General features: G+C 40.8%; 1 protein-coding gene across 1 annotated transcript in view; it reads left to right on the top strand.

The window, feature by feature from the left end:
- Positions 1-22,025, top strand: part of Enpp3 (ectonucleotide pyrophosphatase/phosphodiesterase 3) — a 74,307-nt gene that overhangs the window by 1,061 nt on the left and 51,221 nt on the right. Inside the window, exons 2-5 of the mRNA XM_041653899.1 lie at positions 3,277-3,352; positions 12,044-12,166; positions 13,378-13,503; positions 17,614-17,674. Of these exons, the coding sequence (XP_041509833.1) occupies positions 3,277-3,352; positions 12,044-12,166; positions 13,378-13,503; positions 17,614-17,674 (386 nt within the window). The remainder of the gene's footprint in view (positions 1-3,276; positions 3,353-12,043; positions 12,167-13,377; positions 13,504-17,613; positions 17,675-22,025) is intronic.

Below are 22,025 nucleotides of genomic sequence, written 5' to 3'. Positions count from 1 at the left end.
GTCTTGCTCCCTTACCTTGCTCTTATCCAGCACCACCTCTGTCTTAACTGTGACTTAACTTTGACTCCTGTAGGCTAGCACAAGCCACCACTCCTTTCTCTAGTGTAAGTGAGAGAAGGCAGGGGAAATGAGCACAGTGATAATGATAATCTAAACCCTCAATCAATTCTCAGTATTAATCTTTCCAGGAATTACCAAGCGCTCGTTGCAACTTTTATGCTATTAGCTTTATTTCGTCTTTTCATCTCAAGGAATCAGAATCCCTTGGGAACAAAACTTGTGTGCTCTCTGTATTTCTCTTCTTTTCTTACCGAGGCGCCATGGGCGGGCACACAAGCCTGGGTTTCACCTTACAGAAGACCTCCACTTCTCTTTCTTTGTGAGATGGGGTGTTTCTCTGAGACCTAGGGCTTCCTGATTAGGAGAGTCTGGGCTGGCCTTGGAGCCACAGGGACATTCCTGTGTCTTCTACCCAACAGAACATGCCACCAGGCCAAGCTCTTTTGTGATTTGGGTTCTGGATACTGAACTCTAGATCCTTGTGTATTTATTTATAAGGTACACTCTCTACTGACTAACTTATCTCTCTAACCTGGAGATTTCTTTTTAAATCTTTCTGGCATATTTCTTTTTTTCCCTATATATATTAGGAAGTTTATTATATTAAAATTATACCTTAAATGAGATTCTAATGGTTCTCTCTCTCTCTTTCTCTTAATGTTTCAGTGAGTATGGTGGTATATGCCTATAATCATAACCCTTAGATGGTAGAGGCAGAAGAATCAGGTGTTCAAGGTCTTCCTCAGTTATATACAAAGTTTGAGGCTGGCTGGTCTGATCTCCATGAGACCCCATTTCAAAAACAAAACAACAAAAGTAAACTAAAAAAAAATAACACATTTCAAGATTTCTACACATTCCTCTTATATTTTATTCAGCCAAACTGAAGCCAAATGTTGAGTTCTCAGTAAGCTTTGGAGTCCAGAATCTTTTTCCTACTTTGTGCTCAGCATAAGGCAGCTTAAGATGCACGTGTACTCCAGTGTCCAGAGGATCAAATAAATTACACATTAAAAGTGAGCATGAATTTTTGGCTGCCAAGGAACTTACAGAATAAGAAAGAAAAGGAAAGGAAACCTTTGAGTGGAATAAATACAAAATCATGAAAAATGTAAATTTTAGCATTGCAAAATTTTAAAGCATAGGAAGCAGAGCCAGACGCTTTTTTGTTTTGCTTTGCTTTGTGTGTTTTTTTTTTTTTTTTAGAAAGTTTAAGTGGAGAAGACACAAGAGAAAAGATGTAGGACAAAGAGGACAAAGTATATTAATCTGTAAATCTGCAGCGTGTTAGGTTTACCATGAATAGTTGATCAACGTTGGCCTTAGGCTTTCTAATAATTCTTGTAGGGGACAACTGTGGTTCCTAGGCACTGTGACTAGGGGTTAACTACTTACCAATGTTTCTTTTTTACCTTTGTGTGTGTGTGTTTCCAGATAGGGTTTCCAGGTGTAGCCCTGGCTGTCCTGGAACTCACTTTGTAGACTAGCCTGGTTGTGAAACCAGAGATCTGCCTGTCCCTATATCCTGAGTGCTGGGATCGACGGTGTGCTCCATCGCCACCCACTAATATTGTTCTTAAGTAGTATTTACACTCACTGCCTCTCATTGAGCAGATGCACATTCAAATCTGGTACTCCCGTACAATTGGAGACCTCTGGGAAAATTGTTTTAATATTATATTAATGTGTCTTTTTGGCCACTGTATTTACTTTTGTGGTAAAAGTTAATGTGTTAATTTTTTAGTCGATTTTCAAAACACAAACTCCTCGAAGTCAACAGTTTGTGTTGTTCTTTATTATGTAAACAGTTTTGATACTATATTTGTTCCCTTGTTATTTTTCAAGACAGGGTTTCTCTGTTGCTTTGGAACCTGTCCTGGAACTAGCTCTTCTAGACCAGGCTGGCCTTGAACTCAAAGAGATCCGCCTGCCTCTGCCACTGCTGGGATTAAAGGCATGCCCACCACGGCCCAGCTACTATATTTGTTCTTTTGCAAGGTCTACTGTTTCCTTTTAAATTAGAATCAAATTATTTTATTTTCAAAAGTCATTTGAACTTATGTCTCTTACCACTGTTTTAATTTTTTTTTTAAATTACAGTTATTGAGGGGGCACACACATATGATAGCACATAGGCAGAAGTGGGGTTTTCTCTTTCTGCTCTGTGGGATCCAGGGATCAAACTCAGGCCATCACCTTTACCCACTGAGGCATCTCACTGGACCCTGTTACCGTTCTTTGTGGCCACGTCCAGCATGACCAGCCCTCAGCCGCTACTCTTATCACCTGAAGTCCTGGTTTAGGTAACAGAATCTAATCCCATCACCATTTAATCTGATGGAAGCAGGGAGTCCCCTCTCCTGCAGTGCTTTGTCGGCGGTAGTTATCACAATGACCTAAACGGTTTTTGATCCAGAGGCTTCCAAATCATACAAAGCAGGCCCTTCCAGTGAATCACTTGCACGCTGTTTGTTAACAGACGTTAATTATTTCCCTTGTCCTCTGATGGACGGCACAAAAACAAAAGACATGGCTAATGAGCAACGAGGCACTTAGGATTTCAAAGTTCTACTGGATGCCAGAATCATTTCCTACCACTGTTCTCCAAGGAAAAGCCTAGTGAAGAAAAAAAAAAAAAAAAAAACAACCCTGGGAAAGAGGACAGTAAATACCTCCCGTGGTTTTATTTAATGCTTTTATTCAATATGGAGTTAAGCATACATTTGAATTATTAAAGTGTTTGAACTTTGGACATGTATAATAAATGGTGTACAAAACATTTTCTCATGGAATTAGGATGGATCTTCGTCACTAGAGTCCTGGTCTAGCATGCACGGAGTCCTGGGATTGATCTTCAACACTGTGTTAGGCAGGCATAGAGGCACAAACCTGAAGTCCCACAAGTAGGGTGGCAGGGTGATCAGTTTAAGGTCATCCTTGGCTACACAATGAGCCTAGGCTACAGAAGAACTCCTTTCAAAAGCAGATACAAACAAAAATAAGTAATTTTTTTCCAGATCTCTCTTGATCAGGTATTGAATAAAATAAGATGCTTTGGTCATTGTTGCATCTGGTATCTTTTGTAATCAGATAGCAAATTTTGTAAGCTGCTTGTACTTAGTATTGACCGATGAAGGAAAGATACTTCTCTGTCATTTTGTCTATATTTTAAAAAAAAAAAAACAAAGAGATGACTTCTCCTTCTTTTTGTAATAGGTTCTTCTTGCTTTGTTGGTGATTGTGTCGCTTGGATTAGGCCTGGGACTTGGGCTCAGGAAACCTGAACAGCAAGGTATAACCCCTGGCATTTTTTGCCAAAAAAAAAAAAATCAAAAATCAAAATCAAACAAACAAAATAAACAGTCTCTTTATTCTTCTGGCTTTAATTCATTCAAACTTGTTTTTCCCCAGGTCTGTTCGCCCCTCCTCCGCCCCACCCTATTTGCCTCATAATCAACTTTACTCTTTGTTCTTTCTGGACTGTTCACCCTCACGTGCAAAATGCAAAGCCAAGTAAAAAGAACTCTGGTAGCTAGTTGTCGGCATTCTGCCTCAGTTCCCACTGTAACTAGAAAGACCTGACGACTCTGTCCAGCCTCTGGACCTCTGCTGTGGCATCCTCTCAATGCCACCAAGTCCAATCCCTTGACCTCTGCTTTTTCCAGCCTTTAGACTTTCGCTGTATCAGCCTCTTGAGCTCCCAAAGTCTTCACTGCTCTGCCTACCTCCTCTGTGCCTTGAGACCGTGTTAATATTGCCCATCTTTCACCTCCTGCTATGTGCTTAATCCATACCAAATTCTTAAAATGTAAAACATCATAAAAGCTTCATTTTTTCCTTATAAGAAGCAAAAAAAAAAATAGGAGATATATGCCTCTAACTATAAAATCATATCCCCTTTGTTTTTATCCTACTTGTGTGAATATCAAATATACCATTTATAAGTAATAATAGCATTTTCTGTAAAAAATTTTATTTAGTATTATGCAAATGTGCATGATATTTATGCATGTGGTGTGTGTGTGTATGTATGTGTGTGTGTATGTGTGTGTGTATGTATGTGTGTGTGTATGTATGTGTGTGAGTGCACACCACATGTGTAGAGACCAGAAGACAAGAATCTGGGGAGTTTGTTCTCTCACTTTTTCTGGGGTGCTCAAGACTGAACTCAGGTTGTCAGGCTTGTACAAGAAGTTCCCTTAACTTTCTGAGTCATCTTATTGGCTGGTCTTCTGTAATTCTTAGTAGATTGTGTTGGCGTTTTTTACTAAGGTGAACTATAAGGCTGTTTTTAACTCATCGGATACCGCTTTCCATGTCCATTTGGCTCCATTGAGAAAAATCTTAGCATCTCTTTATTAGGGAGGCTCTTGGGAGAAGCTAGCTGGCAGTTCTCCAGCCATACTGTCATTTAAGAATTTTCACACAGTTCTTCCATGCAACATAGGAACACGGCAGAGATTTTTTTTTTTAAAGTGAATACTAGCTGGAAAATTCCCGCCATCTTGTGGCCATTGGACTGCTGTGTCTCAAGAGGGTGCTGCTGTCCCTGGCTGGAATGATTCTTAGCAAGCTGCGTCAGCGGTATTCTTCGTACAAATGGGCATCATTTCTTGACTGTTTTATCCTCCAAATTGCATAAGTTGACTGCAGAAGGCATATACTAATCTCTGAACAAAATCCTCTATTGTCTCAGATCTTTCCCCTGTTCCTTACTTCCTATACCTACTGGCTGGCTTCCCAGATGGTTCTCCTTTCTCCTCTTCTCTTCCTCTCAGGTTCTGAGCCCTCCTACCAGCGTCTCAGTTTTCCTTCCTCTCCCACTCAGGGACCCTTCCACCTTGTTCATCCTTTTCAATATTTCTTGGCATATAGCACAGTCAGCTCTGTTATTCTTTATTCATTCATGTCTAATCCCTTCAGCCCAAATGTGGAACAATTTTTAACCATTCTCCACTCCATGTAACCCTCATTTGCAAGGTAAATTGTTCCTTGTGTGGATTCTGAAAATGAGTATGTATTCTTACACACTTATTGCCATGTGTGCATGTATCTTTTACTTCATCACTAAAAATTGAACGTTGTCTTGTGTTCTGTGATTTTCTAATTAGGATATAGTGAAGACAACAGACTAAAGTCAAGAATGTACATTTCTTTTTTTTTTTCTTTTTTTTTTTGGTTTTTCGAGACAGAGTTTCTTTGTGGCTTTGGAGCCTGTCCTGGAACTAACTCTTGTAGACCAGGCTGGTCTCGAACTCACAGAGATCCGCCTGCCTCTGCCTCCCGAGTGCTGGGATTAAAGGCGTGCGCCACCATCGCCCGGCACAAGAATGTACATTTCTAGACTGAAGGTGAAGCCCTGTTAATACAGTTGGTTTAGTACTTGCCCAGCACATGTGAAGACCAGGGTTTGGTACTCAGGACTACATAGACTGCATGGGGTGCACACCTATGGTCCCAGCACTGGGAGGAAAGTAGGCAGGGAGATCAGAAGTTGAAGGTCATCTTCAGCAGTGTAGCATGGAGAAGGAGTGTATGTGGGTGTGGGTGTGTGGGTGTTTCCAGGGAATGAAGAGTGAAACCCAAGCCAAGAATATGAAACATTAAGTCAGGCTGGTGTGTGGGAATGGATGTGGGTGTGAAGGAACTTTTGAATTATGAGCTCATGGAGGTAAAGACATGGGGATACTTCCCAAGGAAGAATGTGTATTGGGGTCCTCTTTCCCTCTCAGTTTGTCTGCTGTCAGTCCAAGAGAGGAGAGAGGCAGAAGGGCAGACAGAAAGCTTTGTACATGGTTTGTGACCACAAACAGAGGCCTCTGGAGACAGACACTGGTGAATCAGCTCAACTTTATTTCAGAGCATAAGGGATATATAGGACTCGGGAGTCTGGGAACAAAACCCAATTTTCAGTAAGTGGCATGCTCTTATCACAGGTGTGGGTATGTGGCAGTGAAGTCCTATAGCAGCACCCCTAGCACAAGTCTTAGCAGGGATCTGTGCGAAGGGTCAAGCTAAAGATGAATCAGGCATCTGGTTTAGAGACAGCTTATAGATAAGGTCAGTCCTCCAGGCCCAGGGGCATTCTCCTGATAAGGGCAGGTGGAGAGCAGGAAGCCTTGCTGGGGACGGAGGGATTTTCCATATTGCCAAGCTTAGAGAAAGCTATCAGGGTATGGCAGACTGTGACCTCTAACCAGCCAGCAATGTATTCCAACAGAACATTCTAGGTAACTAGAAACAGCAAATGCAAATGCCTAATCCAGGAGAATGCCTGGCGTACTCCACCGAAGGGATAACAGGGAGATCACAAGCCAGAGGTAATAGGACCAGAGGGAGGCGATCCCACATGGGGTTCAGTAAGGTAGAGGAGAGAACCCGTAGGGGTTGGTATATCAAAGTTCGGTCTTGGATTATGAATACAATAAAAACCGACTAGAGGGTTTGAGCTGAGGAATGAAGTAATCCGGTTTGTTTCCAACTGTTGCATGAGCTAAGACTTACTGTGTTTCAAACATGGAAGAGTGAGAACAGGAGTAGAGAGGATAGTTAAGGGGCGTGGACAGGCATCTGCATAAGCAGGCAATACATATTTGGGTTCTGGAAACATTTGTTTGGGTTAGAGCCCAAATCCTAACAAATTGGGTATAAAGAGAAAATGAGATGACTTAAGAATGACCTAATGATGTTTTTTTGTTGGATTTATTTATTTATTTATTTATTTATTTATTTATTTATTTGCAAGAACATCTGGAAATGCAAAGCTTCCATACTTGGTATGAGCAGCATTAGTTTAGATAAAAAGACCCAGCTGCTCAATTTTGAACATGTTGAAATTGAAATGTCATTTCGGTGTTCAAGAGGCGAAGTCAAGAAGAAAGCTGATATGTGAGATTAGCTGAGGGGGAAAGTTTTGCCTGGACACACACTGTGGTAATTGGTTATCAAGCATCCTATGTGGGTCTTCAGGTCATGTGACTGGAGTAAACGAACTGTAAACTATTGGGAGATGTAGGAAAATCCAGAAGTCTAGGGAGGAGCAGGCATGATTGTGGGAGAAAATACCTGTGTCCTGGACAACTAGAACATTGTGTGAGTAGAGGGTGTATGTGTGCATGCATATATGTATCTTAATACTGCTTGCCTTCCTGTTTTCCTTCAAACCAAGTTTTTCCTTTTCTCTCCACCTCCGTTTCAGCCTTAGCCTTTGCTTCTCCCATCCCATGGCACCATGTCTCCAGTGATTGGTGACCATTTGTTCATATTGTAGTTTACCGCTGTTTCTTTTCCCCCGTTAGCTATTTTCTGTGTTGGCCCTCCAGGATAGTCACTGCTCCTGAATTCCTTCAGTCTGAGCCCTGGAGTCTGGAGTAGGCAGTAGAGTGGAGAGTCCCTGTTTTTTTCCCATTCTCTGATGTTTAACCTTGTTCTTCCCACCCTACCCTCACTTGATAATGCTTGACCCTCCATCATTGACAGCTCTGTTTTTAGGGTTCCAGGGCAAAACCTTTGCCTTTTCCTAGATGTCCTCCCATTTTGTGCAATTGTAATTCCTTCTTTCTGTTAATTCTCTTTCTGTTTTTTTCTCTTTCTTCTATCTTCCATTTTTTGGAGTTTGGAAAAAGTGATCCTCACTATTTTTGTAAAATTTGTGGGGGGGGGGTTGAGAAGTTGAGATTGAAATGCAAGTCAAATATAAATGACAAAACTGTATGATTTATGTTTCTCTTCTTGAATAATAGTGTAAGTATTTCTCAAATTCGTTAAAAAACCATGATTCTCAGCCTGTAGGTCTCGATTCTTTTGGAGTTACATATCAGTATTTACATTATGATTCAGAACTGTAGCACAATTACAGTTAAGAAGTAGCAAAGAAATAATTTTATTGTCGGGGGTCATCACAACATGAGGAACTGTATTAAATGATTGCAGCATTAGGAAGGTTGAGAACCAGTGCATTAAAGGCATAAATAACAGAATATTAAAAGAACTGTTGGTATCCAGAAGTGCTTGGGATGTTTTTATAGAGATATATAAAAAAATCCATAATAACTTGAACCTTCTATTTTTATTGTTTTTATTGCACCATGAATTTTTCTCTGCTCCTTATTCCCTTCTACCCTCTTCTGTGACCCCCATGTTTCCAATTTACTCAGGAGATCTTATCTTTATCTCCTTCCTATGTAGACCCATGTATGTCTCTCTTAGGGTCCACTTTGTTGCCTAAGTTCTCTGTGGTTGTGAACTATAGGCTGGTTTTTCTTTGCTTTATGTCTAAAACTCACTTATAAGTGAGTACTTATTATATTTGTCTTTCTGGGTCTGGGTTACCTCACTCAATATGATGTATTCTAGATCCATCCGTTTGCCTGCAAATTTCAAGATGTCATTATTTTTTTTTTACTGCTGAGTAGTACTCCATTGTGTAAATGTACCACATTTTCTTTATCCATTCTTTGGTTGAGGGGCATCTAGGTTGTTTCTAGGTCCTGGCTATTACAAATAATGCTGTTATAAACATAGTTGAGCACATCTCATCCTTTGAGTATATACCCAAAAGTGGTATTGCTGGGTCTTGAGGTAGGTTGTTAAAGAAGTTGGTGGGAATGCAAATTTGAACCTTCTAATGTATATTGACATTATTTTACTTTAAGAAGATTCTTGCAGCTGGGCATGGTGGTAGACACCTTTACTTTCAGAACTTGGATGGTAGAAGCAGGTGTCTTTGTGAGTTTTAGGCCAGCCTAGTCTAGATAGAGAGTCCCAGGGCACTCAAAGACACATAGAGAGATTCTATCTCAATAATAATAATAATAATTCTTGCAATTACAGACAATACCTGGGAGAACTTTTGTGAATCTTTATAGTCATAGCTTTCTCTGGAATAGAATAAGAAGTGAAATCACTGAAGTTAAAGCAAGAAAGCATAAAAAATGATATAAATTTTAAGCATATGCAAAAGTATAAATTCAAATTTAAAATGTCTATGTAATATCATCCACTAACAATTCATGAGCAATCTCGCTTTATTTTTATATTTATCTACTGCTTCCCTTCAAAATTATCTTAAAACAAAAGCCTGGCATTATTTTATTTTCAAAAATATTTCAGAGTGTATTTCTAAAAGATATAAGAAGCCAGGTGGTGGTGGCACACACCTTTAATTCCAGTACTTAGGGAGGCAGAGTCAGGCGGATCTTTGTGAGTTCGAGGTCAGCCTGGTCTATACAGTGAGTTTCAGGAGAGTCAGAGATACAGAAATTTTAGATATTACATTGTAAAACAGAAAGCTGTCCCCTGTTTTAGGGTTTAAAAGTCATTGCTTTGACTTGACTGGATAATAAGATCCCATAATTTATTCACAATGATTTATTCTGCCATCCTGCACAGCGATAATGTTTCCTCCTCTGAGATGATTACAGTTATATTCTTGTAGGAATTTTATGTAGATATATTATTTTAATATGTATAAATGATATCTACAAACCAAATGATTACATTAATTATATAATAACATGCTAATGCTATATTTTTCTCACAGTCAGCCACCCTTTCTCCTCTTTCCTTTTCTTTTCTTTCCTTCTCCCCCCTTTTTAAAATGAACACTTGAGTCCTTTGTTTCACACTGTCATGTGACTTTTCCAGCTGTTTTACCTCTTTATACCAATGGCAATATAGCCTATGGACTGAATTACTGCAAACATTCCACCATATTTTTCATATGTTCATGAACCTTTTGTAATAGTACTTTGAAAATAATCTGACTGCTGTTTCATACATTTTGGGGTCAAATAGAGTAGGCTGAGTTTGAGAGGTCTGCCACTTTGAGAAACATTCGTTTCCATGCCTTTCCCCACTGTCTTCATCTTGCCTTCTTACTCTCCGTTCTTTTTCTAACATTTTTTTTGGATACATTTTGAAATGAGTGGTCTAGAATACTCTTCTTGACTTCCAAGACACTTATAGTTTGTTTGGCCTCTACAGTTACCTATTTTTGTAAATGAGGCAAGCATATCAGGAGACTCCACCTTGCCCCTTGCAATTGATCAGTTGTTTTAGAATAATGAAACTCGCTAATACTTTGTTAACATTTGTTTGAAAAGTCTTTTATTAATTCAAAGTGTCTGCGTCCATGTCTTTGTTTCCCCAGCCTTTCACTCTGATACTCATGGCATGGTTTGAAATATAACAATGCTAAAACAGCACTTTTGTGTTCTGGGGCTGCAATAGGTAGATTCCTTGCCTACCATGTTTAAGGACATAGTGTTCAGTCCTCAGCACCTTGTACCGTGAGTGTGGTGGCATGTGTCTCTTATCCCAAAGGTCAGGAAGATGAGTCAAGAGGACCAGGAGTTCAAAGTTACCTTGGGTTATTTAGAGTTTGTCACCAGTCTGGACCACACGACACCTTGTCTCAAAAATATAATTTTGAATGGCAAATAAATAAATAAATAAACTTAAAAAGTATGTATTGGTTTCCAAGGGAGGGAGATAATGCTTGCAGAACTAAATTTTCCCAAACATACTACCAAGTAGTCTTTGCCTTCAAGTGACTCTCTAGGAATACAAAGCAGAAATCAAGTGCCATAAGGAAATTGTACATAGTATGTTTTTATTTAGTTCTTATTCAATTCATAGTAAAGATAACTAACATTTAGCAAGGCACATACTTGGCTCAGGGAACATCAAGGAAGATGGACAGAAATGTCCTAAGAACCAGAGGTTGGAGAGGACTGTTGTAAAACTGTCTCTGGACACGACAGGACTGATGTGACCAGGAACCCACAGAGGCTGTGGTTGCCTATACAAGATCTAAACAAGATCATGCTTGTCAAAAGGCCAGCATGGATGGTGGTGATCATAGGGAGATATGATTCCCCACTCCTGTTTGAGAAGTTATTTGCAAGTTATGGTTGCTGGGGAAGAAGAATCAGTTTTTTTTTTTTAAGCTTTTGACCCCTGGTAAGATGACCATGATCCGGTACATGGCCCCATACTAGTGTGTGTGTGTGTGTGTGTGTGTGTGTGTGTGTGTGTGTGTGCGCGTGCATGTGTGTGTAACATGAATTGGATTCAGTAGACTATAAAATTAATAATAATAAAAGGACAGAAAGTTTGGGGTGGAGTAGGAGTTGGATCTGAATCTGGAAGTAGTCAGGGAAAAGACATGAGGTTAATATGATCAAAATATACCGTATGCATGTGTGAAATTCTCAAGTAAATAATAAAATACATTAAAATAGCCTACATCCTTCTTGTTTAGCCATGAATATGCTGGTGATTTCAAGACTAGCATCGTTAGTTTATCTCTCAGACTCCCTAGTACCTATCTATTAGTTCAAATACACAGAAGCACTGAGCTTACGTTGTTTGAAACTCTCGCCCTGCTTGTCAGGAGTCCTTAATGTATTCTTTTTTTTATTCTACATATAAAGCTTCTCTCTAATGCACTTTCCTTTTTCTAGATTACGTTTGTGTCTTCTTTGTACATTGCTGTTACCTTCCTTTAGAGACTCATCTTTCTGATTGTTAGTTTAGGTCAAAATCCTGTCACTTGCTTTCTAAAATGCAAATCTGAGTTGATCTTACTCTTTAGCGATTTCCCCTCATCACAGTTTGGCCTCATGCTTCTTAGCCTGGCATAAGCAGCTTTCTTCTCCCTGCACCAGTCTGTCTATGTGTTTGAACTCTGTTAGCCATTCCAAACTACTCATTGACCTTCTTGGCTTTGCTAATTTACAAAAGCCCCACCCCCAGCCTGAGTGGAGTCATCCCGCCCCTTGCTAGCTTTGATCCTACCCTCTGTGTAATCCCATGCATGACTTGTATATACCTTTTTTTTTTCTTATTCAACACGGCGTCATCACACTGAACTCTAGTCTAGTCTCAGTCTGGGCTAAGTATGTCTATATGTTCTCACCGTCTAAGGATGAAACCCCAGCCGACTTCTAAATGTTGCTGTTCTTTGCCTTTCATTTGACAGGCAGTTGCAGGAAAAAATGCTTTGACTCTTCACATAGAGGACTGGAGGGCTGCCGATGTGACTCAGAGTGCACAGGCCGAGGGGACTGCTGCTGGGACTTTGAAGACACCTGTGTGAAGTCAAGTACGGGCTTTAGCAGTCTGTCCACTAACTTATTAGCTGTGCTTCTATCATTCTGGCATCTCTACCCTCCACCATGTGTTTGTTTCCAGGGCTACCATAACAAAGTATTATAGTCTAGGTAGAGTCTGGAGGCAAGAAATCAAAGATCTAGATGTGAATAGCATTGCCTGTGGGGGAGAAGAGTTTTGCACCTTTTCTCTGGAGTCTGGTTGGCCATTGGCAAGCTTTGACATTCGTTGACTAGCAGTACCCAAGCTTCAAACTCTGCTGTCACTGTCAAGTGATCTATGACTCCTCACATAGCCTTCCTCTGTGGGCCCCTGTTTCCAACTTTCCCCTGTTTATAAGTAAACCATATCAGGGCATGGTGGTCCATACTTGTAATCTCCATACTCAGGAGGCCAAGCAAGAGGGGTTTCTGTGAAGATGAGGCCAAACTGGGATCTATAGTGAAGGTTTATCAAAAGGAGACAGCACCAAAACAGAGAGAGAAGAGGAGGAAAAGAGACAGAAAAAAGTCAGCCATTGCAATGAGGATTGCCATACTGACTTCACTTTCCTTGATGCTTTGCCAATTACTTGTATGTATTTGCAAGTATTCACATATAAGGGGGATTAGGCCTTCATTATCTCTTAAGACTGCACAATTCAACCCTCAGCATCTTTCCTGGATGTCTGCACAAGGTTAATTATCGTAATTTCCCCCTTCTCAGTGCAAAACACAGAGGCCAACACTTTGACTGCAGATGAGGTATAACTGTACAGAAAGTGAAATGTTACATAACGACCTGGGTTTTTATTGATCTCTAGGATGCTCCTATTACTTCTGTCACCATTTTCCTTTCTTTATTGGCTGTCCTTAGACAAGGCTGGGCACGGCTTCTCTTAGATATATTCATATTGCGTCAGTCAGTGCTCTTGATGCTTCACCATATGGAATTCCTACACTTGAGTGGGAATAGGACCAGGGTCCTGATCATCTGCACACTCAGAGCACAGGTTCAACTTATGAAGCCTCATTTCTCTCTGTTACCCGAGCAAGGAAAGTAGAGTCATGGCTTCTTTTTGTTTTGTATGATGTATTATCATTTATTGAAGCAGCTAAGCCAAGAGTTTGACTATATTGTAATGACAGAGGGGGGAATGAATGGCATTTGCAATCTTTGTTTTGTTCATGTAAGTGCTCAGGACTGACTTGCATGCTTTTCCAGCTCAAATATGGACGTGCAATTCTTTCCGCTGTGGGGAGAGCAGACTGGAGTCGAGCCTCTGCTCCTGCGCAGATGACTGCTTGGAGAGGAAGGACTGCTGTGCTGACTACAGGACTGTGTGCCACGGTAAGCGGAGGGTGTTGGCGAGTTGGCTTCGGTGACTTCACTGGAACTCAGTTTCTCACAGAGAGAGACAGAGAGACAGAGAGAGAATATTTAGCTATTACTCCATATAGAAGAAAAGATAGAATATATCTTACAGATGGGATTAAAGAGCCTGGAACCTTGTCATCATGGAAACAGCAAGGTGTCTACAGTCCAGTGACCATACCACGTATGGTTTGAGATGCTAGATACTAGATGACAAATTCCAAGAATAAAGTGTGCGGCGATGGTTACATAACATAGCTATCAACCGTATGTTGAACAATCTGTGTCCTGAGTGATCTAAGGACTAAGAGCTCTTAGGGATTTATTACCAATGCAAGATCCCAAAGCAAGCATGTGACTCCTGGCCATGCCAGCTTGCTTCATAGAGATTAGAAAGTTGGAACCTCATTTAATGCTTCAGAACATCCAATGAGCTATGAAAAATTATACATTACACAGATATTAAACTTCTTCACACTCAAGACCCTGTTTCTGTGACCTTGCTGGAGGACATGTATCACTGTGGATGACTTTTCAGAGCTGAAGTCCCCCTTCCACTTCTAGTTTGCTCTCTTTGCTTTGTATTTTGGTTAAGGATGTGAGCTCTCAGGATTTTGTTCTGGCTGCTATGCCATTGGGTTTATGCTTCCCTGCCACAACAAATTCATATTCCTTTAGAACTTTAAGTTCAAATAAACTCTTTCTTCTATAAGTTGTCATGGTCATGATGTTGGACCACAGCAACAGACAGAGAAACTAACACACAGGCCAAGACCAAGAGACTTTAGGCAAGGCTTCTTTGCTTTTTAAATTAAGACAACTCCTCAACTTAGGTAAGACATATAGTTCTGACAAATTGCAAGACAGAGAAAGCATGGTTACCGGAGGAGTTCCCTTCTAGACCTTTTGTGTAGATAAGGACTTTCAACTGGTAGCGTGTCCAGTCCCTACTAGCCCACGGCTGAGCTTATTGGTCAGCATTGACTACTAGGGCAAGGCAGGTTTCAAGAGAAATAGTCTGCTTCTCCATGAGTAGGATGCATTTGCAATGCTGTGTTTTTAACACAGGAGATGGGGGCATGCCCGGGTCCTTATTAATTTCTTATTTATGACTTTTCTGTGACAAAATAGGTGTGAGTGAGCCTTGGGAACCCCTTCCCAGCACATTATCATTTTATTCTTCATTTGGGTGACTCCTAACTGTCTTAGAAATATAACTCGCTATAGTCAGGAGCAGAAAGGATATTTTGTATTGATGTATGAGTCATCTTATATGAAAAAGAATTAAAAATAATAAAAAACATACTTACTGGAAAATAGCCTAAAATGGTAACAATTTCCAAATGCTTAGTAGTGAATATTGAGTCATACACTTTTTTTCTGAGTATTTCGAAAGGCAAGTATGGTTTCTGGTTGCCTTAGCTTTCTAATTTCACTTGTCCTTACAGTCCTCCCTTCTCTTGTCCTAGTTTTGCAACTTTAATATCTTATCTGAAGGCTTGTGCTGAGATCACGTACAGTTTCTTCTGAATTCCCTGCTTGACTTTTACAGGAGATGAGGTTGTTATAAACAGTGCGGGAGTTTAGCCTTATACACATTCATTAGTCTGGTGGGTCTAATCACCTGTTTATTTTCAAATTAAATTTAGATTTTTCTCACTCTAAAGACATATTTACTTGTTTAGATTTAAACAAACAGCTTCAGAGAGTAGTGTGAAGATAATTAGAATCATTTGGGAGCAAGAACTTGCTCGTGGCTTTTATATCTTGGCAAATTTAGAAAACTTTGAACACTGTGATTAATTTTCACGTGCAGAGGTCGAGAGAGCCATCTGATGTGTTCCTCATGTCTGTCCACACCTATCTTCAGCCCTTATCATGCCAGGGCCAATCCCATCTTATACTGACAAAGCATAATTTTTATAAAGGTGGCGTGACTTGCAGATAAAGGCAGAGTGAGCAAGGCAAAGGTTTCCTGACTCAGCAAGATAAGCCACTGGATGGTAAATTTGCTTCAGAGAGAAGAGCATGTTAAGGATGGAAAGATCACTGAAATAAAATCACTGAAATTGTAGCCTGGGGGGTTGAAATTGTTTATCTGCTTGCACAGCAATTTGGTATTTATTTGTTATTATGCAAGAATTCATCACTGTATATTTTTACTTGTTCTCTACTAGTTATATGTTACCATGAGTTGTAAAAGGAGTAACCAGATAGACTCACATTCAACTAGGTAATTGAGTGCTGTATAGACTGTGGACTTTTAGGTAATTCCCAGTGGGAGACTAACATGGAGTCTAGGACTATGATGTGCCTATCTCCAAATCTTGTATTTTCTTTTCTTTTGCTTTCTAAAACAGTTTTACGTATATGAGTGTTTACCTCATGTATGTCTGTATACCATGTCTGTGCCTGTTTTCTGTAGAGTCCAGAAAAAAGGTGTCAGATCTTCTGAGACTGAAGTTAAAGATGGTGTGAGCCTCCATGTGGGTCTGGAAATTGAAGTCTGGTCTTCTGCAAGAGCAGCTAGTGCTCTTAACTGCTGTGCCATCTCTCTAGCCTTGTATTTTCTTTATTTTACTTTTTTTTTTAAACAAAAGTATACACATCACTGTCTTCCTCGTCTTCTGTCTCTGTCTCTTTTTCTCTCTCTGGCTTTGTCTCTCTCTGTTTTGGTTTCTCCCTCAAAAGTTCAGATTATTACCAAGATGGCATTAGCATCACTTCTCTGGAATATTTTCAGTATGTCTCTAAGAAAGATAAAAATTTATTAACATTATAACGCTACCTATAAATATAATTACTTCTATTCATCAAATATCTAATCTGTACTCAAAATTTGCTCTTTGTTTCATAATAGTTTTTTAAAAGATGTAAGCAAAAACCAAATAGGTGCTTGCTATTGCAAGTGACTGATAGATTTCAAGTCTTGTAAAAGCAAACAAACGAGCTATGCTTCCCCTCTTTGTGCCTCTGACATTTTATATGCTGGAGAAATGAGGTCATTTCTTCTAGAGAGTTTCCTAGTCTAGGTTTTGCTGATTGAATGCCTTGTGACTTGAATAATTTATCATTCCATAAATTCCAGAAATGTAGTAGTTAGAGCCAGAGTACTGTTGAAACTCTGGTATGTATTGTTTTATTGTAAACTATATTTTGTAAGGAATGGTGTTGCTTCCATCATGGTGTACATGACGACTGCCTGTATCTTCTGTGGGAGGTGGCATGAGAAATTGCACAGAGTCAAATGGGTCTTCTGTCATTTCTACTTTGTTAGTGGGAATGCTCTATAAAGGGAAAGATTCACGCAGTAAACTTTTGTTGTTAAGATTTTTCAGTATTAGAGGCGGGCGGATCTCTGTGAGTTCTAGGCCAGCCTGGACTACAAGAGCTAGTTCCAGGACAGGGACCAAAAGCTACGGAGAAACCCTGTCTCGAAACCCGCCCTCCCCCCCCCCCCAAAAAAAAAAGATTTCTCAGTATTTTCTATCTGATAAAAGCCATCTCAGTTAGCTACTTTTTCTTCATGGTTTCTTCTCTTCTTTAGGTTTTGTGTCAGTATTTATTAAAGCTATTCTATTGTAGCCATTGTGAAAATATCTTTCAGGAGGGGTGTAAGAAAAACTGACCAAGCCGGGCGGTGGTGGCACACTCCTGTAATCCCAGCACTTGGGAGGCAGAGACAGGCGGATCTCTGTGAGTTCGAGGCCAGCCTGGTCTACCAAGGGAGTTCCAGGACAGGCTCCAAAGCTACAGAGAAACCCTGTCTCGAAAAACAAAAAAACAAAACAAAAAAAAAAAAAAAAAGAAAGAAAAACAGACCCATTAATGAAGAAATATTCTTTCCACTGAAGGACTCTCCTTTGTTTTTCTGGATGGAGTGGCTTCCCTTCCTGGCACTCAGCAGTGTAGATCGCTGGTCTCTCGTCTTTAGAGGCCACTGCCCTTGTCGCTATATGACATCGGGCATATTGTGTTAGTCATCCAGTGATACCAGTTAAACAGTTAGAGAAGATACACCCAACAAATCCCTTCTTTCTTTTGTGTGTGACAAAGCTGTCCTAAACAATGCAATCTGCTTTGCAGGAGAAGCCCCATGGGTGTCAGAAGCCTGCGCCACATCCCAGGAGCCCCAGTGTCCAGAAGGGTAAGCAGGAATGGCACGGGACTTCAGCTCCCTTTAGGCATACGATGCTTTAGGAAGAGGCCAAGTAGAATTTCCACACTCTCCTCTCCAAATATAATCATTCGCAGAAGTTTGGGCTCCTAGTGGGTTCACACTCAACAGACATTTGTTTGCTTTCGTGTTTTATTTTATTATGTTCATGCCCCACAGTAACTAAATACATTTGTTGGCATATACCCACATTCCCAGGGTCTTATGGGTAAGATTGGAATTCAGACTAAATTTGCTCCTGCCGGGACTGTTTTCAGTCAGTTGACATCCTCACAATAGAAGTATCTTCCAGTTGAGGGAGGGGAAGGGATTTATGGAAAGAAAGGCTCACAATGACAGGAAGACCTTTGTCAAGTCATGTCCACCCACCATGCCTCTCCTCCCACATATATATGACTGTTGTTCCTGGGACCTTGGTGGTGCCTAGAGCCATGTCTCTTGCCACTTCCCCCTCAGGGTGAACTTCCTTTTCCTCCTTTGTCCTTTGCCCTTACTTTTCTAGTCCCAGCAGTTAGGGATGACAGTGAGGTGGCAAAAGATGAATGGAGTACTGGGCTTTATGAAGAATCAGCATTTTAAAATAGCGCCATTTTATTTTTAAAAAATATATGTATGGAGCCTGACATGGCGGTATGCCGCATAAGGAACCCCAGCTACTTGAGAAACTGAGGCATAAGGATCACTTGGGCCAAGGAGTTGGAAACCAGTTGGAGCAACAAAGGGAGGTGATGTCTTTCTTTAAAAAAAAAGAACATGTCAGTTGGGCGATGGTGGTACACGCCTTTAATCCCAGCACTCGGGAGGCAGAGGTAGGTGGATCTCTGTGAGTTCGAGGCCAGCTTGGGCCACAAGTTTGGGCTAGTTCCAGGACAGCTCCAAAGCTATAGAGAAACCCTGTCTTGAAAAAACAAAACAAACAAAAAATTGTATTAAATCACAGCTCTTGAAACAGAGATCTTGGAAATAAAATGTCTGAGTTGATAGATACTAGCCTGAAAAGACCAGGTTCTCTGATAAGAACCCACAACTTTTTATTTTATTTTATTTTTAAAAAAACAATCTTTTTTATTTTACATACCAATGAATCCCTGTTCCCCCTCCCTTCCCTCCTTCCACTTCCCACCTTCTTCCCATCTCACCCCCCCCCCCCGCATGAGGAGTAAACAATGTCTGTCACATCACTTTGAGGCAGGACTAAGGCCCTTGTCTAGATTGAGCAAGGTATCCCTCCATTAGGGAATGGGCTCCAAAGAGTCAGTTCATGCACTAGGCAGAAATCCTGATCCCACTGCCAGTGGCCCGAAAATTGCCCAAGCCACACAACTGTCACTCGGATTCAGAGGGCCTAATTTAGTCCTATGCAGATCCCCCAGTTGTCAGTCCAGAGTCCAGGAGCTCCCACTAGCGTGGGTCAGCTGTTTTCAATCCCAGGAATTTCAAACAGAGGGGCCTCTATCTCTCCTTAGTTCCCAGTTAATACAGCCCTTAGGGGAGATGTCACACATGTACTTTATGACCTCCTAGATTCTATAGAGCCCACTCTCATGATGGCATGTATTTTGTGAGGGACTTTGTAAATGCTCACACCTTAAGCTTTACTGTGTACCAGGAATTGGAATGCTTGTTGCCTGGAAACCCTTTTCCAAATGGTACTGTGTTTCAAATATGCTGACAATGAGCTTCCTGGCATCAGACTCCCCAAATCCGTGACAGACTGACCAAATCAATCTGAACGAAGTTTTCATTCTCACCTCTTGAGGCTTACTTCCCTGCCTGGACACTTGCAGGGTCCCCTTAGTATTCACCCCTTCACCCCCTTCTTGTCTCTTTCACTCCTGTTGACCCCTTTGTTCTTCCAGCTAGCTTCCTTTAACCCACTTTCTGATCTTTTGTGTGTATGTATGTGACCAATGCATTTGATTAGGGCCCTTCTTAAGGGTGTGGGTGGGAGTTGGGTTACAAGAGCTGCACCATGTCTACAACACTCAAGAAAATGTCTCTCCCTCCCCATCAAACATTGTCTGAATATATCCTCAGGGAAGGACTGAGGCTCCCTGAGAAGCTCCCCTTCTGTGCCAGGCTGCTGATAGGTCCAGTCATGTGGAGATTTTGTGAAGGTAATCATGACAGCATGAGTTCAAGTTTGCAACAGCTATGTCTGGAAGTCAGTATTACACACATGCATGCACGCACGCACGCACGTCCTCATCGGACTTTTATATCTTATCTGTCCCTTTTTCCACAATGTTTCCTGAGCCTTGGAGTAGGTGACGAAGACATCTCATTTGTGACTAAACATTTAAAAATTAATTCTCAGCACTTTGGCCAGTTATGAGTTTCTGTATTAACTGCTGACCTCTGCAAAAAGATGGTTTCTTTGACCAAGACTGACTGCAGCGCTGTTCTATAAACAACAGTAGCAATTTAGAAGACAATTTTATAGACACAGCATGTCCATATCAAAACAACACTTTCCCCTAAGTTCACAAGGATAGATCGTCCTTTTCCTTTGGCTGTGTAACTGGTTAATCTCCCTTCTCCTTTCTCATGGTTAAATTTAGGGAAACCCTCACTGAGAGATAAAGTTCCTGGCTCTTTGTCATGCTATTTGACTTATGCCAATTTTTCAACCCATCAGCCCTCTTCAGCAGCCTCTAGAAGAACAGCAAGGTTGTACAACAAAGCTTGAGTTCTGGTTTTACCCATGGAGGTTTGCACTAGGCACTTCTGAGCTTTATCCAGGAAGCTGAATATTAGCGACACAGGGCTAGAGAGATGGATTGGTAGTCAATGGTGCTTGCTGCCCTTTCAGAACACCCTGGTTTGGTGGCCAGTACCCACATCTGTCCATATATTTTCTATTATAAGCAACACCATGCCACTTTATTTTTTAAAAATATTTATTTTTAATTTGCAATCATGTGTATAAGAGTGAGTGTCCATATGCAGGTCCATGCACTTGACTGCAGTGGCTACAAAAGCCCCAGGATAGCATTGGATTTCCTGCAGTGGGAATTGTGAGTTGTCTGACGTGGATGCTGGCAGCTGAATTCAGACTCTCTGAAGAGTAGAATGCACTCTTAACGGCTGAGCCATCTATCTAGCCCCTATTTTTGCTTGTTGGTTTGTTTGTTTTTTGAGATAGGGTTTCTCTGTGTAGCCCTAGCTGTCCTGGAACTAACTTTATAGACCAGACTGACCTCAAACTCAGAGATCTGCCTACCTCTACCCCCGAGTTCTGGGATTCAAGGTGTGAACCATCAACCTCCCCCCGCTTTTTGACATATTTTCTGCATATTGTAGTTCCAATGGTCCAGGTTTTTCATTTTTATTTATAAATCAAGATATACTTCCTATATCTTCCTATATTCAGCATATGATACAGTAAAACTTGGACACAAACCTCAATAACTAGAAGTGAGAACACATAAGATACAGAATATTTTCACCTCCCCAATGAGATGCCCTGTGTCCCTCCCCAGCCTCTGCTCACTAAAGTTTTCTGAGCTCCTTTCCCACTGAGCCCTGATTTAGACTTTCCCATCGATGGAATCATACCATATATCCTCTCATGTTTGGCTCTTCTGGCTTAGCACAATGTTTTTGAGACTCAAGCATGCACTGTTATCAGCTCTCTCTGGGTATGTGTGCAGGACACTGCCCTATTTGGACATTAGTCCCTTTCTCTTGTCATGTGATTGTTATTGGTCACTTGGCAGTCACACCTCCTAGAAAGCCTGTTCCCACCTCATTGAGACTAAATCTGGCTTCCTTCTGTGTGCTTGACACTGTACCGAGATCCAGCTCCTGGCCTTCGCCAGCTACCTCTCCGATTTCATTTCCTGTGTCTCCTTTACACCTTTAGACTCAGCGTCTAGCACAGTGCCTTGCTTGAAACTCTGTTAATTACTCTGCAATAAATAGATCTTCTCTGCAACCAAACAAACTGGTTTTCTGGTTCCCCTTGATGGTTTCTTCTACAACGTCAAAGTGATGGCAGTACTAGTAACTTTTTAAATGTTACTCGGTCATAGTGAGGAAGTGGAAGCCATTTTGTTATTTTACCTAGCACCAACATTCAGATTTGCTTTCAGTCATTTTTTGGTAGTTTATTAGAATTTCAAGGATTTACTCTAACCCAATTTCTTTAAAAAATATGTTTTGGTTAAGAAGCTGTGGGATATATAACTGCTTGAGCACAGAGGTGAAAATTGCTTTGCCATACCCATCTCTCTCTCTTTTTTTCTTGGTTTGTTTTTTTGAGATAGAGTTTCTCTTCTATAGCCTTGACTGTCCTGGAAACTCACTTTGTGGGCTGGCT

This window comes from Microtus oregoni, unplaced genomic scaffold, assembly GCF_018167655.1.
Source record: "Microtus oregoni isolate MIOR12 unplaced genomic scaffold, Mior012 000006F_ref0000085, whole genome shotgun sequence".
NCBI lineage: Eukaryota > Metazoa > Chordata > Mammalia > Rodentia > Cricetidae > Microtus > Microtus oregoni.
Note: the sequence above shows the minus strand (reverse complement) of the source record. Positions and strands in the feature narration are given on the sequence as shown.